Source organism: Coloeus monedula, assembly GCF_965178545.1.
Source record: "Coloeus monedula genome assembly, chromosome: 1".
Classification (NCBI taxonomy): Eukaryota; Metazoa; Chordata; class Aves; order Passeriformes; family Corvidae; genus Coloeus; species Coloeus monedula.
In genome coordinates this window covers 85,637,012-85,654,671 of record NC_138781.1, presented here as the reverse complement: position 1 = coordinate 85,654,671, position 17,660 = coordinate 85,637,012, and the positions used below count along the sequence as shown (strand labels likewise).

At 40.2% G+C, this 17,660-nt stretch overlaps 1 protein-coding gene across 1 annotated transcript in view; it reads right to left on the bottom strand.

The window, feature by feature from the left end:
- DAP (death associated protein) overlaps nucleotides 1-17,660 on the bottom strand; it is a 53,056-nt gene that overhangs the window by 31,931 nt on the left and 3,465 nt on the right. Inside the window, exon 2 of the mRNA XM_082278757.1 lies at nucleotides 14,584-14,680. Within this exon, the coding sequence (XP_082134883.1) occupies nucleotides 14,584-14,680 (97 nt within the window). The remainder of the gene's footprint in view (nucleotides 1-14,583; nucleotides 14,681-17,660) is intronic.

Sequence of the window (17,660 nt, the reverse complement as noted above, 5' to 3'; positions counted from 1 at the left end):
TTTCTCCCAAGTATGTACATAAAAGTAGCTTAGAAAAGGAAAAACTAAAAATAAGCAAATAAAGATTTCAATTTTTTTCAGCAATATGAATATTAATTTAGATTCAGCAGATGAATCTATTACTTAATTCCTTTGTTTGCATATTTTTGCATGCTACCTAGAGAGTGTAACAGTATTAGGAAACCTTAGCTGAGGAATTTCTAGAGGGAGAATGAGTGTTTTTTTAAGGTAAAGTTACTGTAAATTACCCCAAAACAGAGGTTATATTTGTTGGCTAAATATTTAATAGGACTGGTATTAAAATCTGAATGAATGATCAAGTGAAGAAAAAAACTTCAATCTATTTGGTATGCACAGAATTCCAAAAAATGCAAACAAGGCTCCTCAGTAAAAAAACTGAGTTACCATGGGATATGGAAGAAGACACTCTTGAGAATTACAAACTGAAAACAGAGCAGAGGAATAAATCAAATACCATAATGATGGAGGTTAACAGTGGAATCCTGCAAGAAACTCGAAAAGTCTAAATAAATGACAATATATGCTAATGTCAGTGAATTATTCAGGATAAAAAAAGCCTGAATGTAAATAGTTACAAGAGATCTCAGAGGAATGACAGAACAAAAAAGGGAAAGGAAAAAGACGGCACCATGATAAACACAGAAAACACACACTGGGAAAAACAATCCTAACTATACCTACATGATGGTGGCCTCTACCACAGTTATTAAACTCAAAACCAAATGTTGGAATCACTGGGAAAAGATTTTTGAAATCAGCAGCTTAATATTAAAATAAAATACCTAAAATGCAGTTTAAGAGACAACTGGAACACAAGAACAATTAAGAGAAGGAAGAGAAACAGAAAAATAGAACTATGCCAGTGCATAAGTCTGGGGCAGGCTTTTACTCTCCACACTGCAATTCTAGTTATGCCCCCACAAAACCAAACAAAAGACAAAAGGGAACTCAAGAAAAATATACAGTAGAGAGGAGAATGTAAAACAAATACAGTTATTCACTAGTTCTGAGCACAGAAGACTTGCAGGGCACTACCAAGCAAGCAAAAATAAAACCTTTTTGAGGCACACACTACTTAGGCTGTGATGGTGCCTTTTCAGGAAGGTGATTATCAAGGTGAGAAATGTACACATGGTCAAAAGAGGGACAAGAGAAGTAGGAACTAGGTCGAATGGCAGTAATTTGATTAGCAAGTTTCTAAGCAGTAATTTGGATTGTGAGATGATGGGAGAGTTCATCGGGATCATTGTACACAGATTCTTCTTGTACGCTGCACCAAAGGACCATCTGCTGGGGTGTGCTGCACAGGCACAGTTCTGTGCTGGCCTGCAGACACATCCCTACTCTTTAAAACTGAAGAGGAAGAAAGAGATTATAACAAGGTTATAACTCCCTCTTCCCTTCATTGTATTACCAGCTAGTTATTGTTTTAGAAGACACGGTAACAGGCAGGGAGAAGTATGAAACATCCAGCGTCTTAAAAAGCCATTAGGCAACAAACCTACGAAAATTTTTTAGAAGGTGGAAAGGAAGACAAAATCTGGTGCATTAACTGTGGACAGTTATCTTCCCTTTCCTCCTCCTACGGCAAAGGAAAACAGTGTGCATTAACTTGGCAATTTGCTCTTCACAGTGAAGGGTATTAAAAACTGCCAGAATTATCAAAACAAACAAAAATCTTCTAGCCTACTTGGTATGCAGAGATTTCCAAAAATGCCGGTAAGACATCTCATTAAACTGAGTTAGTATAGGACAAAGCAGAGAGAAACTGGAACAGTCAAATACAGAAATGACACATCATTGGCTTTAAAAAATGATTACTACCTATCTATTCCCATTAGAACTATGCAGCTCTTAAACAGCATATTTATTTCTCAGTCTGACACTGAAAATTTTTATAAAAGAGCCAAGTCCTGATCATCAAACCAGCTAATTTGTTAGCTCTGCATATGAAGATGAGAGGCACACATGCCTCTCAACATTAGAACTCTTCTCAAGAGAAAAAAGAAAAAAAAAAAAAAAAGGTGATTTTAGGAAAATACAACAAGATGAGAACTGGAGAACTGGAGATCACTAATTAATACAGAAATAGTTTCAAGGGTAGGACACAACATAAAATGAGAACTTGAACTGCAAAAGAAGATGTCATAAACGGAGATCTTCTGAAGAATAGCAGAAGGAATAAACATTATCAGCAGGAATGCACATTTTCTGTAATTGTGATTGCTTATAAGATGTATTGGGTTGACCCTGAGTTGATGGACAGTCTTTAAGACCAATTACGCTTCTCACAATTTACATATTTAAACCGCACAGAAAGGCGGGACTTCCCCTTTTGGTCGGAGCTCGCTTGCTGGGTGGCTGGGGACAGCTCGGAGCCTCCCAGCCCCGCCGGGCCGGGCCGGGGCCACTGCCCCTTTCCCAGCGCTGTGGCACGGACCCTGGGTGGCTGGGGGGGACTGCCTCAGAGCCACAGGCAGCTAAAACCAGCCATGGACTGCTCACAGCTAAACCCATCCAGCACGGCTTCTTGGGACCGGCGGGTCCCTCTCCTCTCCATGCGGAGCCGGCGGAGTCAACGGGAGCCGGCAGAGCCTCCTGTCTGCAGCCAGCACACTTCGTGCTGAACTGAAGAGGACACCACGCAGCCAGCAGCACAAAGGGAGCGAGGCTTTCCCCACCGTAAAGGCTGAACAAGAACAGCCTTCAACATGGCAGCGTCAGAGTCAGAGAGAAAGAGAAGTGAGTCCCGTGGGACGGAGCTGGAAATGGCGACAGGAGAAAAGAGGGCGGTGCCGCGATTCTGGCGCGCAGCTTAAAAGAAACCTTCTTGCATGCCGTGGTAAGAAAGTGTAATACCACAAACTGTTTGTCTCTTTAATCCATTTGAAGAACATGGGGGGATGGAGTATCTTCGTGTGCCTGTGAAGATTGTGAAGAATGCCGATGCCAGGCTATATAGTAGTAAGAGGCTGCTAGAGACTTGTGGCGAAGAAGAGCCTTTGTGTGCAGGCCAAAAGAACTTATCCTTAAAAAGATGAATAACCCCATGTGATGGCCCATGTTTTGCAGTGTGAAGGAACTGTGAGATTTTTCATGGGAGAGATGTTCTACACACAGCAGATTGTTTGTTTCCGGGCGGATCTGCTGTTGGTGGCAGTTTGGGAACCACGTGCAACTGAAGGAAAAACCCTTTTTTCCCTTAAGCATAAGAGAGAGACTTTTCAAGAACTGGAACACTGACTAACATCCCATGTTCTGTTATCCCTTGTGTGAGCTAGGTAAAAGGAGAGAAGTGCTGGCTGGAGGGGGGGGGGATTTGCTTTAATTTTGTTTTGTTATTGTCTCTTTACTTCTAATTCTATTAGTAATAAAACTCTTTCATTGTACTGCAACTGTTTAAGGTTTGTGCCTGCTTTGCTTTTCTCCTAATTCTTATCTCACAGAAGGAAAATAAGTAAGTAATGAATATTTTGAACCAAACCCACTACATTTAATTGGTGTTTCTGCCCGGTTTCGAACTCAACCCGCTACATAAGATATGAAGGAAAAGTGTAGTATTAAACTTCAAAGCCATATAGAGGTCATCCAAACCATCCTGATACAGGGAAGGGACCAAACCAACCAGTGTTATCAGCCAGAAGGCCTATGCTAGGAGAAAACAGCAGAACACAAAGCTCCACTCCTCAGAAGCTTTTTTTTTTGTTCTGGCCTTTTTTTCCCTATTGTAAACTGGAACAAGAATAAAATCTGTCAAACACACCAGCAAAAACAGAATTGTGTAATCTCTGAAAACAGGAAATTAAGTTTTCAAAGCAATAAATAAGAATGCTAAATTTCATTTAGTCAAAAGCCTTCTAAATAGCCTTATGTGGAAGAATTTGTGGTAATGCTATTAGTGTCACTGCTGATATAAAACAGCATACACATGGCTAAATACACTTTTCCTCTAGAATCACAAGTTAGCATGATACCAGAAATAAAGGAAGAATCACAGAAGTGAAAAATACTCAGTTCAGTTTACTAAAATTTCATTTCATCACCTCCCATACAAAAACCAACATTTTAACAAACAAGCCAAATGGGGTTGTGCATTAACTGGTTTGTTAATTCATTAGTGCTCCACAAAGTTAAAAATCTAACACATTACATGCAAAAAAAAGTTGCTTATTAGCAACAATAACATGTTGCACGTGAGCACATACATTAATAAGCTGCATGGAAAAATAAAAGATTTAAACAAAAAAAAAATCTAGCAATAGCAGCTTTTGTAAGTAGAGTAATGCAAAGTACTCTTGATCATCCTAACAACCACTAAACAGTAAACATAGTTTACCACTGCATGCTCTAAACACTCATATGAGATTGCAGCCTCAGGAGAGTGACCATCAGCACTGGAATGCAGTCAAGCTTTTTAGCAACATTCAAGGTGTACAAGGATGCACAGTGAGTAGTGAGATTTTGCTTACTGAATTTTGCACATTTTTGGTAGTTCCAAATACTCTCAAAAGAGACACTTCAGCTTAAGCTATTCTAGCAAAAAATCCAGCCTAGCTCTTCCACTGTAACACCTAGAGCTCTGTATTGATTTATTTATTTAAAGTAAAAAAAGAAGGCTTTAGAATAGGGTTTGGAAAGCAATAGCAACCACTCAGCACTGCGAAGTACCTGGCTCTCAAGGACTGTCTAATTCAGTACTGCAGCGTGAGGCGCTAGATGAAGCCAGCGATAACTGACAGCTAGCCTAGCGTTTAATTACAGCTCTAACAAGCTGAGAGGAAAAAAAGAAGAAAAAAGGCTACATTTCAAGACTATTAGGGAAAGGAACTAACCAGTTTGGTTGTATCCAGCAGCAACAAAGCCGGCTGCCCTTTGAACACAGTATCAGCTCCAGGCTCACTGCATTACATGTATTCTAATGAATGAGTCCCACAGAAACTGAAATTCACCAGAACTAAGATTTGTGTGAATGTTGCTGAAGTATTTTTTACTAACTGCCATCTATTTAGCATGATGTCTGTGACCAAGACGCAGTCATTGAAACATTACACTAATACCACACGGCAGCAAGCCTACTGCAGTGAACACTCCCCCATCAAGCAATGTGCTGCAGTGAACAGGTCTATGAACTGCCAAAGCAGACTAAATAAAGCTCTAATGATGACAGTGTAACAATGCTTTCAGTGTTGTTCTTATCTATCTCTCATGTATCTCTTGCTTCTAGTACCAATGTCCTGGGAGCAGCTGGGAGTGAAATAAAATTCCCTCCTGTTTGGCCCAGCGACAAGAAATGGTAATTCAAAGTTTATTTTAATATTAAACTGCTTCGAAGTTTGGTGCCTGATGCAGCTGAGGCAGAAGTAACTTAAGGGAGAGGAAGGTGCTACTGGAAAAAGATCCCCCTCCTTGGCACACGCAGTGTCAATCGCACACACCTCCTACTCATTTTCAGCTCTTGGTGACTTCACTTCAAACATAGATTTTTTATGCTAAATAAATGAGTTGCATCTGGTCCTCTGCAAGCTTTTTCTAGGAGAAATTAATACCTTTAGCTTTAGAAATACTCTCAGTGTTGTTGAACACTTAAATATTAGAGATTTGCTTAGTTGGCATAGCAAAATGGATTTGACTGTACTTTTGGGTTTGAAAATTTTTGTGCTTTATAATGCCTGTGCCTTCAGTCTGGCATAGTCACCTTCATCCCATGCACTCCATTACTCTAGAAAGATATCAAGAGAAAAGAACTAGGAAAAATACCACACCAGCTATTAGTTCAAGATCATTTACTTTTCTGTACTGACATGGAATGCTGTGCTAACTAAACTGTGCCACTGTAAAGATACTACTTCCCATCCATTTTCCTCTCATATATGACTAAGCTGTTCTCACCTTCCTTATCACACGGAATACAAATTAAGGCCTTCCATTCTTTTAAAATCTTTTTTCTTACACCAGCTTGGCTGACAATTCAACTCAGCTTTCCAGCTAATTTCATAAGACAGCATATGTTTTTTTGGGACCAAACCTGGTTCTTGCTGAGCTGGATGGCGTTATCTTCTATTCACTTTGAGGGGGAGAAATATCAGATTTTTTTTAGTTCTTTCACACATGCACACAGTACTTCAGGAATATGAAAAGAGCTATCCATATAATGTCATAACTGGCACTTACACTGATGGATTTATCAACTTTTTGCTTCAATCATCAAGAAATACTGGAAGCATGAAACAGTCTTTCGGAAGACTCTCATCTTCCTGTATGAGAATGCTTCATTCATAATCTTGCCTAGCCTTTTCTCCATTCCCTACATTCACAGATATTTTCAGTTCTTAAATGGAGATATTCACAGCCTATTTTCTTGCTTTACAGCAGTTCTGCATTTAAAAATCAGTCTCTTACTGCATAGGCATTTGATAGAGTTCAACAGAGGTCATAGCAATTACTTTGCTACTCCTCCAAGTAACTGGTCATCTGCAGAAGGTATTGTCCTGAAAAATCACATGAACATAGATAGTATTGTTTTCAGATTTTATAACTAATCAAATTATGTATGTATAAACTTCAGCAGACTTGAGCATCTGCTAATCATAAAAACTCTATGCAAAAGACTGAGACACAAAGATGGAAAATAAAGTAGGAAAATGCATGGAAGGCAATGCCACTTATGTAAAGGAGAAGAGTGTAACACTATGAAGAAGCTATTCCCTTAACTGTGTGTCATGGTTTGGCGCTGGCCCGATGCCAGGCACCCACAAGTGTCGCCACGGCTGGGCAGTGAGAGGGGAGAAAAAAAAAATTAACAAAAGCTTCATTAGTTGAGATAAGGACCAGGAGAAAACACTTCAAAGGCAGAACAGGCTTAGCTTAAAGTTACAAAGTGAATTTATTGCTAACAGAATCAGATGAGGATAATGAGAAGTAAAGTAAGTCCTTAAAAACACCTTTTTCCCCCCAACCGCTCCTTCCTTCCCACTGAGAGCACAGGGAGACAGGGCATGGGGGTTTGGTCAGTTCATCTCTGAGATTTCCTTCTGCTGCTCCAGGAGAGGAGTCTTCCCCTGTGAGGCCGTGGGATCCCTTCCCACGGGAGACAGTTCTCCGTGAACCTCCCCAATGTGGATCCACTCTCACGAGCAGCAGCCGCACCGCACCCACTGCGGCATGAGCCTCTCCCATGGGCAAACAGTGCTCCCAAAACTGCCACACCGTGGGCCTCTCTTTCCACGGGGTGCAGTCCTCCATGGAAAGGCTACTCCAGCCTGGAAGCAGGGCCCTCTCTCTCCACCAGGTCTCCCACTGGACACAGCCTCCTCCAGGCATCCACCCGCTCCGGCATGGGCACCTTCCCCGAGGGCTGCAGGTGGATCTCTGCATCCCCCGTGGATCCCCATGAGCTGCAGGGGCACAGCTGCTTCACCATAGTCCTCACCACGGCCTGCAGAGGAATCTCGGCTCTGGCACCTGGAGCACCTCCTCCCCCTCCTTCACTGACCTTGGTGTCACCATGTTTTTTTTCCTCACATGTTCTCACCTCCTCTTCTCCAAATAGAAGCAAAACCTTGTGACTTTGCTTTTCTTCTTAAATATGTCATCACAGAGGTGTTGCCAGCCTCTCTCATTGGCCCACTTTTGGCCAGCAGCATGTCCATTTTCAAAGCCATCAGAGATTGGCTCTGCTGGACATGGTGGAAACTTCCAAGAGGTTCTCACAGGAACCACCTCTGTGGCCTCCCTGCTACCAAAAACCAGCCTGTGCCAAACCAATACACTGTGAAGTGAATTTAAGTCCAAAATAATAAAGATAAGAAGGGGTAAGTGATAAAAAAAAGAGCAAGCACTAAGCACAGAATCTCTTATGGAAATAAAGATGTTTTGGAGAAGGTAGGAAGCTATTTCCCTTACAGCACTATGTTCAGTATTATGCTTAGTAGTATTACAAAATGATAGTTGCAATTCTTTGACAGCCTTTTTCCAGCAGAACTTTCTTTAAACCTTTGGAGTATTTAGCCAAGTAAAGAAAAAGTTAGTCACAGGAAACTCTTGTATGACCATGGGATAACACCCAACATTTCCTGCAATTTGCACCTTCCTCAGAAATTGCAAGTACATTATTCACAGCCAGGTTGCTTTTCCATTGCATTTCCCCCACACGCTTAATTTTTAAGGCCAATTGCCTCCAAAGCCCCATACCTGAGTAACAAGAGCTCAAAGCCCAAAGATAGGAATAAAAACCTTTGAGTCCTATCCATACATTTAATCAAATTTCACTTTTTACATCACCAAGTGTAAAATGACAATACAATCTGTGAACATAACCTCTTCTGTGAAACCGTATCAGCTCACTGAGGTAACAGAACGAGGCTACAAAAAGAGGGGAGAAAAAGAGGTGGTCAGAAATATGGTGGAAGAAATTTGAATTCTGTCAAAGAGGAGGATGACAGATGCTTTTACAGAGTACCAGTTCACTCCTTCAGGGCTGCCTCCACTGACACAACAGCCCAAGGGACCTTTGAAGCAAACGGGGACTCAGTCCTGTACCCACCAAAGTTGCAATTTCCTCTCCAGAAACTTAAGCAGAAGATGTAGCAGTCTATCTGTCCTTTTAATCTTAAATATTCATCACACTGAGTCAAATGCCTGCTTAAATTTCCAGTACTTCGGTTTTACAGATGCGTGAATATAGGCAAAGAGGCCTTTTTCAGCTTTATGTCGGTGAACCACATGGGAGAAACACTAATGGGTTATTCACTCCAAGTATTTATGGAAGTTCAATGCTACCTGTTCACATTTATATGGGTTTGGCTTCCGTGTTTAACAAGGTTCAAAGTTTGTTTTTGTTTTTGGGTTTTTGTTGGTTTTTTGTTGTTGTTGTTGTTTTTGGGGTTTGTTTGTTTTGTTTTTTACACATGGAACTCTCAGTATTTCCTTCTGTCAAACACACTGACTCTACAACAGACAGCATCAGAACTACCTGGACTGGAACATCTTCATACATGATGGAAACTACTTCCTAAAGAATGAGCATGCAAGTGAGCTGAACACTGCACATCATTTCTCAGCTCTCAGCTGTCCTGAAGAGCAGTTATTCCCAAGTTAAAGGGTCAGAACTTTGACTCTACACTTTCTACCCCAGCTGAAACAACCAGAACAATAGAATACAAGGAACAGAAATGGTTTCAGACACTTCCATATTCAGGACATAAACAGACATACAAACCTTCTTTAATAGCTTAATTATATAACCTAATTTATGTTTTTAAAATTCTTCAGAGGTTTGGTCAACATGGGTCATTACAAGGCAAAAATTAAGAATATTTTAATGCCAGGAGAACATTCAGTGGCAAATAAAAAAATGGAAATAATGCCTGTGACTTATTTCTTGTCAGTTGCAGCAGAGCAAATTGAGGGAAAGAAAAAACAAATTTACTCTTGAATGAAAGTATATACCCACAGCCAAGTTTTTGAGATTTTCACTGCACTTCTGAAAGAAAAAAACCAGCTTCAGCTTAACTTGCATATTCAGATGTAACAAGTGACACTGAGGGATAACAGGGGCCTTTGACAACTCCTCTCTCACCATGTGAGTAATGAGAGTACCCTTTGACATAAAAACACCCAAATGCTTCATTAGCATGATTTTTCTTTTGAGTTGCTACATTCTAAGTTACCTTCTTGATTATTTTCCTTTCACCCGATGGATATTACGAAGGAAAATATCCACATTGTAAAAGTCGGGCATAATGCTGGGTTCACAATCTCCAGGTAGGTTTAAGATACAAAACACATACCATTTACATATATAGAGAGAAACTACACTAGTGCCTTTATCTTGAGTAATTAAATAATGGTAATTACCCACTTTGTTTCAGAAACACAACAAAAGAGAAGGAAAGAGCCTTTAAGACATAAAAGCCTTTGCAGTTTACCCTGTTTGTTAAAAACAAGCCAGATATTTGCTTTAAATATATTTTTAAATCCAGATCCTATAGATAATTATAGTTTCTTCTTCTTGAGATCCCAGAGTAACAATTAATGAATCTCTTGTGCAAAACTGAACAAGCAGTTCTCAATTCAAATTATCTGTCTTTCAGGAGTACTTATTATGCCTAGAGTCAGCTGCTGGCATAGGCATGCACATGATACTGCAAATCTCAGTTAAGCAGGCATTAATGGGCTTTTAATAAAGCCCAGGACTATGAGTAGCCTATTTATTCAAAATAATTTCTATGACAGCATACAGTCCTGAAAAATGATGGGTTTGATTCATAACTGTACTTCTATTTATACATTTTAGCCTCTTCTAGCACCACAAAAAAAGCCTTCCAGCAGCAATCAGTATGACTGTCAATCAATAAAAACTGCAACCATATCCAAAAAAACCAAACTAACACAAGTGTTAAGACATTACAAAAACCTAAGAAAAAAATCAGTAATTCATCGGTACAGAAGTTCATCCAGCCAGCATCCTAGCTCTAACCAGGATGATCAAAATGACTCATCCTGAAACGTTGGCTGAGGATCCTACGTCACAGTATAGTTTAACACTGACACCCTGACCACAGGGTGCCACTGGCTTTGGATGCCACACGTATCTTTAGTCTACCTAAACCAAACTCCTCCCTTCTTTCATTGAGTCTTCTCCACCATATAATCACACCATATTCCTTTTTTAAGTAAAACTGTATTTATACCAGACATATAAAATTATTTCTGCTACAACTCAAGGCTGAGACCTGCCCTGCAAGAAAAGTTTAAATTTGTGTAGAACAGTCTTACCACATATTGTTTTAAAGGAACATGAATCACCATCCTGACAAGTCTCCCTATGATTTCATGAAATGGGAGGTTGTCATAACAATTTTATTTTAGGAAAGAGAATTGAGTAAAATACTTTGCAGAGTAAGTTACAGTAACTGGATTGCGAGTTGCTAAACAACTGGCAAAAAGAAACAAAGAAGATGTACCTGGTGAATGTTAGAGTCACCTTTATCACAGCACAGTTAGCTACATCAGAGGGGTTTACCTGTGTCAGCTTTGTTTACACTAAGACCGGAAACATTGATCCAAGTCTCTTTCTACAGGCACACTGCAAAAACAATGCCAGCTGTCTCCAAAGCCACAAATAGTTCCATGAACCGAAGCCGAAAGCTTTCTTGCTGAGCAACTGCTAAGATTTGTGCCATCATGGGGAGGCCATGAGAACTCTGGGAGAGATTGAATTCTTCTGCTTCCATTTACTGCCAGTTCCACTAATCTGTCTTGAACTAAGTTTACAATGAGATTAAAATGATGACTCAGTCATCCTAGCCTCCCTCTTCACACACAAATTACTCTTCTCTGTTTTATTATTTTCTCTTTCACCATTGGCAGCTGCCCGTATCAGCTGACAGATTTCCTGAAGGGCTGGCTGTTTGCTTCTTTTGACTTCGAATGCAATGGGGAGTAGAGATTGCATCATATCAACAATACCACCTTAAAATGGCAAAGGCTAAAACCATGACAAGTTGAAAACACAGATGTTTCCACATCTGCTTAACAAAGGGACATAAAATACCAGCTAACTAAGCCCCAAAAGTATATATATATTTTGGTGCTAGAGAAAGCAGAACAATGCTCACTTCTCCCCTCCCGACAAACCCATCTTCTGATAAACCACCCCTCACACACACCAGAAATCCAAGGATTTTCAAAGCGAACCATGAATCATCTGGAGCAGACACAAACTCTGGGGGACTGCACCTTCCAGCACAAAAGCAGCTGACACACTGCAAACCTAATTTAATTTTGACTAGCTTATTCTGTCTACCACTAAATACCTTCTAGCTCACATCTATAGCTTGTACTGCCACCAGAGCTGTGCAAGTATTTGCACAGGAGCCTACAACAGACACATTAAACCCTTTCCCTTACATACACAAAAGGGTCTCAGTTCTACCAGGAAAACAACTTCTCTTGACTTGTAAACAAACCTAGGTTTTATGTTATAATTCATATTAATTCCCACCTAACTATGCTCCTTATGTCCCTCCTGCTGCTTTCTTTCTCAAGAGGATTAGATCAAAGAAATAAAATAGTTCAGCTCAATGCTTTCAGTATAAATACACAGACTCAGAATAACTGTATGTACAAGTGCCTAATACAAACCAACAATGTATCCTCTACGTGAAAACCAAAGCAAAGGGCACACTCAAACTGCATATTTTGACAGGCAACTGATCAAGTGGACGAAGGAATGGATTTTGAGGTGCAACAGCTAACTTTTCACTAGTTAATAAGGTAGCTCTAGAAGTCATTAAACTTTCTCATCTGTCTTAAACCCATCAACTTTGCTCACAGTATTAACATACAGGGTTTTTTGTTAGCATCTACAGATCAAGAGGGCACCTTTCTCCCTATCATTCTAGCCTAGCTGCCTAGGCTTTGTTTCACACTGGGAACTGGTCTCAGGGCACCTCACCTAGATTCCCCCCAGACGATGTTAAACTGGCACACACAGTTCAGAGAGACACCTAACACATGCCAGCTAGGATCAGTCCTTCAGTCCAGATGACCAAACTAATTAATCTCCAAAACACACACAGTGTAAACATGAAGTCCTCAGCACCCACCGTTTACCCCTACAGATGTGCTTGTACTGTGCCACAGCACCTGCTACAGCAGACACAGCCACAAATATCAAGGTTAAATTTTAACTTTTCCCTGCACTATTTGAGTGAAAGAGGGAAAACATAACCTTGTTTGAAGAAAGGAATAAAGCAGGTGCTGTGTTGTAACAGAGGCTTAGATGTGAACAGGCACAAGAAGTCTTGTCATTTGGATCCTAATGAGGCTCCTCACTATGAGGCTGGCATGACCAGGAAAGATAAGGATAAGCAGGTATATAACACTGTGCTGGGTCTGTTTGAAGTGGTAAATCCTCCCCACAGCAGCCCTCAGTGCTGTGCTTTGCACTGGTAGCCAGAAAGGTGCTTAAAACACACCAGTTTTGGCTACTGCTGAGCAGCACTTCCACAAAACCTAAGCTGCTTCTCCAACTTTATCCTCACCTGCAGGCAGTGGGTAGACAAGATCTTGGGAGGGGACACAGCCAGGACAGCTGACCCCAACTGACCAAGGGGATATTCCACACCATCTGCTCAGCAGTAAAGGCTACGAGAAAGGAGGAGGAGGCAGGGAGAACTCATTACTATGCTGTTTGTCTTCCAGAGCAATCACTACATGCCTTGCTTCCCAGGAAGTGATGGACATCATCTGCTGATGAGACGTAGTGAATACATATTTTATTTTCCACTGCTTCCATGCATGGCCTTTGCTTTTGCTTTATTAAACTGTCCTTATCTTGACACATGTGGCTTTTTCATCTTACTTTCTCCCTCCTCATCCTGCTGAGTAGAGGAGTAATAGAGCAGCTCGGTGGACACCTGCTGTCCAGCGAAGGTCAACACACCGCAAATAAAAGGATGTATCCCAACAAAGTTTAAATTGACCCCAAGATACAATTTCTTACTTTAGACAAAACTTGGCTGCAATACAGACTCTTTCAACTTATATGCCACAGTGCAGAACAACAAGATGACCAATTTAGTTGATAAAGAAAGGACAAACTTTAATTCTCCTGCCTTGTATTTGAATATATTAATTAAGATTACTTTTCCCTTCTCATAAAGGTGTTTCCTATTCAAGTAAATAAACACATTTGGGTTTATTTCTGGACATTTTCACAATGCTTATTTATTACCATTGTTTTACCTGTAAAATAAATATAATCTCAGTCTACTTACCAAAGCACAGGAATGGCTCTCTGGTTTGTTTTTTTTAACTTGAGCAAATAGCAAAGACAAACCCAAGCCCTAAGTTAGCAGATAAACATTATAGGTAAATATAGTCTTGGCTGGAAAGAAAAACAGCTAGCTGAGGAAAGCAGCACAAAACCAGGTGGCTTTCCTATGAACAGAAAAACAGCTACAGTCCATCAAACCTCCCTGCTTTCATTTCTAAACAATGGTAATCCAAAAAATCTAGTTAAAACTGCTAAGTAACTGCAGTCTTAATATCCTCCACCACCAAAACTGGTAAGATTCCTATCTAAAATAAAGATATAATATTAGTACCATCTATTTTTTCTTGTCTTTTCAAAAGCACCATGTTGTCAAATACCTGACAGACACAGGATTAGGGGCCAAAGGGTAAAAGGAATCACCCAGCACACAGAAAGACCACCTCATATACGGACTACCAGCCTAATACTTGTGTCCAAATATGCCTAGCCTTCATGCTTCTGCACACTCTGAATTCAGACATTTTAGGAAAGCTGAGGTTTTACTTTTATTGTACTTTTTTCTCCAGCCTTCTCTTGCCTGGCAGGATCACTTAAAGGAGGCTCAGCACTACGAAAATTCTCAAATTCCCCAATTCTCTTGAAGGACTGTCTAACTTGCTACTGCTTTAAGATACAAAAAGCACTGTATCTTTGGTCTGCTAGTCACAAGGAAAACAAACTGGTGATAAGGTTCAAGGTCATGGAAATTCACTGCAGCACATGCACCAAATAAAATTGCTCACCTGCTGGTTTCCCAGTCTTGGTCATCCTTATCTTTTTCTTCTTTGGCATCAGAATTGTGTGGGTGTTTCTGCACAATCCGCATCCCACCAGCTTTCACTGAAACGAAAATTAAACAGTAAACAACAAACCTCAGTCAAGTAAGTGTTAAGTGAAGAATGTGGATGACCCACCCTGCTTCCCTCCTGATACTCTGCATAGTAGCTTACTAGTAATCACAGTTTGAAAAGGCGGCCCAAAGTGTTAAAAAGTCGCAAGCCTAAGTACATGCTACTTCAGGACCACATCTGCCATTCTCTTTCACGTGATGCCATCTTTGCTTAACCTGAGAAGCTGCAGCTCGTTTTATCACCTGCTTCCAGTGACATTTTAGAAAACTCAATTCTGTTTTAATTCTCCCTCTATCCCATACTAACTTGCAGCAGTCAGAAGAAACTGAGGCAATGACTTGCGTAACACTACAGGAAAGGCCACAAACCAAAGAAACTAACTTGTCGTTTCATGTTAAAAGCTACATCTATAACAATAGCATTTATACAAACAAGTACTTCACGAACAGTGTAATAAAAGCAAAATTTAGGAGGACTGTTAACTTGCATTTAGAACAGAGCTTTTTGTTTTGCAAAACATATGAGCATTTACCACATTTCAAATCCTTGCATCATTTAAGTTTTAGAAATGATGCAAACATGAAACCAGCCCTTTGAAACACAAAACAAGAAGTGAAAGCAAATCCACTTATGTACATCACTTATCCACTCCAAAGGGCAATATAAAACAGGAAGCAAGCCAAGCTTAGCACTGCAGCTACTAAGCAGAGCAACAGGCAGGCTGCTCTTGATCTACTTTCTGGTTCAATAGTGTACTTTTCTTTTTCTTCAACAAGTGCTACACATGCTTACAGGACAGCACAGGATAAGACGATGCATCTCGTTAGCTTAATTGGATGGGTTACACTGCCATCAGCAACCACATCAGAAAACCACTGTAGCGGTCAGAAGTCAATAAAACCACTTACAGAGACACTGGTTTGTGTTTCACAGTGCCTTGACACAGTAAGCCCGTGCTGAGATGCCACAGCTGGAGCGAGCAGGACGCCAGAGCAGCGCGCAGAAGCTGAAGCGCCTGCTGGCACCGACAGGGGAGGCTGTACTTCTGACAGCCCTCCTGTGTCCTGCCACAGAGGGAGCAGGGCACCTCGCAGCAGTTCAGTGCTAATCCCAGAAACCTAGACACAGGTCTAATTCCCAATTCTTAACCAGGACAGCGATGGAAAGGCCACTGCTGTGCATAAATTTTACAGCCTGGGTGGAGGAAAGCAGGAAACAGAAAGTGACCTGCTCCAGAAGAAAGTGAAAGCTCTTTGGCCCTGTCTTTTAAAAACAATTTTAAGTTCTGAGTGATATTTGAATGATAAACTTCTAGTTCAATAAAGGTCATTAACTAAAGACAGGCAATCAACAGGCAAAGTCAAATATCTTTTAAAGCCTACAAAACTGTGTCATCTTATCATGCATTAAAAAAAACCCCAAACCCAAATCACTAACCATTATGTGTTCTCTCTGCAACGTAAAACTTTAATTGGCGAGAAATATTTCACATGGGACAAGGAAAGAAAGTTTAAAAAACTACATTTCTTTGTTGTCTAAAATGAAGCAAAAATTAAAATTCCAAGTAATTTTTTTGATTCAAGCTCTTTAGAAATTTAAGTTTGTTTGTAAAAGCAAACACTGAGTTCTGTCATGTGCAGTCTTGTTTTAACATCTCAATCAAAGTACTGCTATGCTTTATTTACATGTATTTATAAATTATTAATTTATTTTACTAATTTCTAAATTTAACATCATTGCACAATCAGAACTTTTTACTTATTTATTCCAAATTACTTTTTGTGGAAGATGCTGTCTCCACAGCAACATCTGCCAGGGTTACAAACAGCAGCTCCGAACAATACACACACTTCCATGTCCTTCAACATCTAACAGAATACTAGAGAAAACAATACCTGAAGACTTAGTGCTATTTTAGATCTAAAATGTCTCCCCTCTCATATATCATCAGGCCACCAGCCACTCCTTGTCTCTTTATCTGTCACTGGAAAAGATACACAGCTAACACGTTCAGATTTGCCTGTATGCAGAATTAACAGGGATTAAAAAGCAAATAACCAGACAACTAAAAAGGCATAATAGTGACTAATGCAGCAACTTAGAATTTTAAATCTGATTTTTTGAACTAATACCAGCAGGCATAGTAGAGACAGCTTAAAGAACTCTGGTGCATAATTTAATTATATTTAGCAATCCAAGGTTACTGTGCAGAAGAATCCATCAAACAGCTGCAATATCATGTGTATTTGTGAGATCAGAAGTGAAATAATTAGATAGCACTCTGTACATATAGCTGATGTACACATCTGCCACCCATGACACAGCATGCTTGTACCCAATCCAGTTTCAAGAGATTTAGCTTAAGATGATAAATACCCTTGCAGCATAATTCACCTTCCTTTTCAAAAGGTATCAGCTAAGCTACACTACCTCAGGGTGTGACAAGAGAAGAAATGATTACATCCACCAAGGTAATGAAAAACCCACTCAACATTTGTGAGATTTTCTTGGGAGTTATGAGTATTCATCTATTTCCTACTTGCCTAGCATTTACTACATAATTCGACAGATGCTTACCATGGTGATTTTGTCACTTAAAAGTCATCCTTAAAAGAGATCAGATTTCCTTATCCTGAAAACAAAGGATTTAAATAACTGATAAACCACCTTCCAGAACACTGTCAGAAAGCAGTATCCAGAAGTGGATGGTGTCAACCACACTGTGTTGGGATTAGGAAGAAAGCAGCTCCTGTGCTGAAGAGCAAGTAGAGAGCTCAGGTGCTAAGGAAGGAGAGGACAGGGAATGGCTCCCTGGAGTGGCGACTAAAGCGTGAAATAAAGAAGGGATCATTTGCCAGCACACTGAGAAGACCAACAAGTCTATCTGCCTCACTGCTGAATATAAGTTTTGGATTTTAATTATCATCTGTCATGCTCTCCCCCCTCAAGAGGCAGACAGGACTACCTTG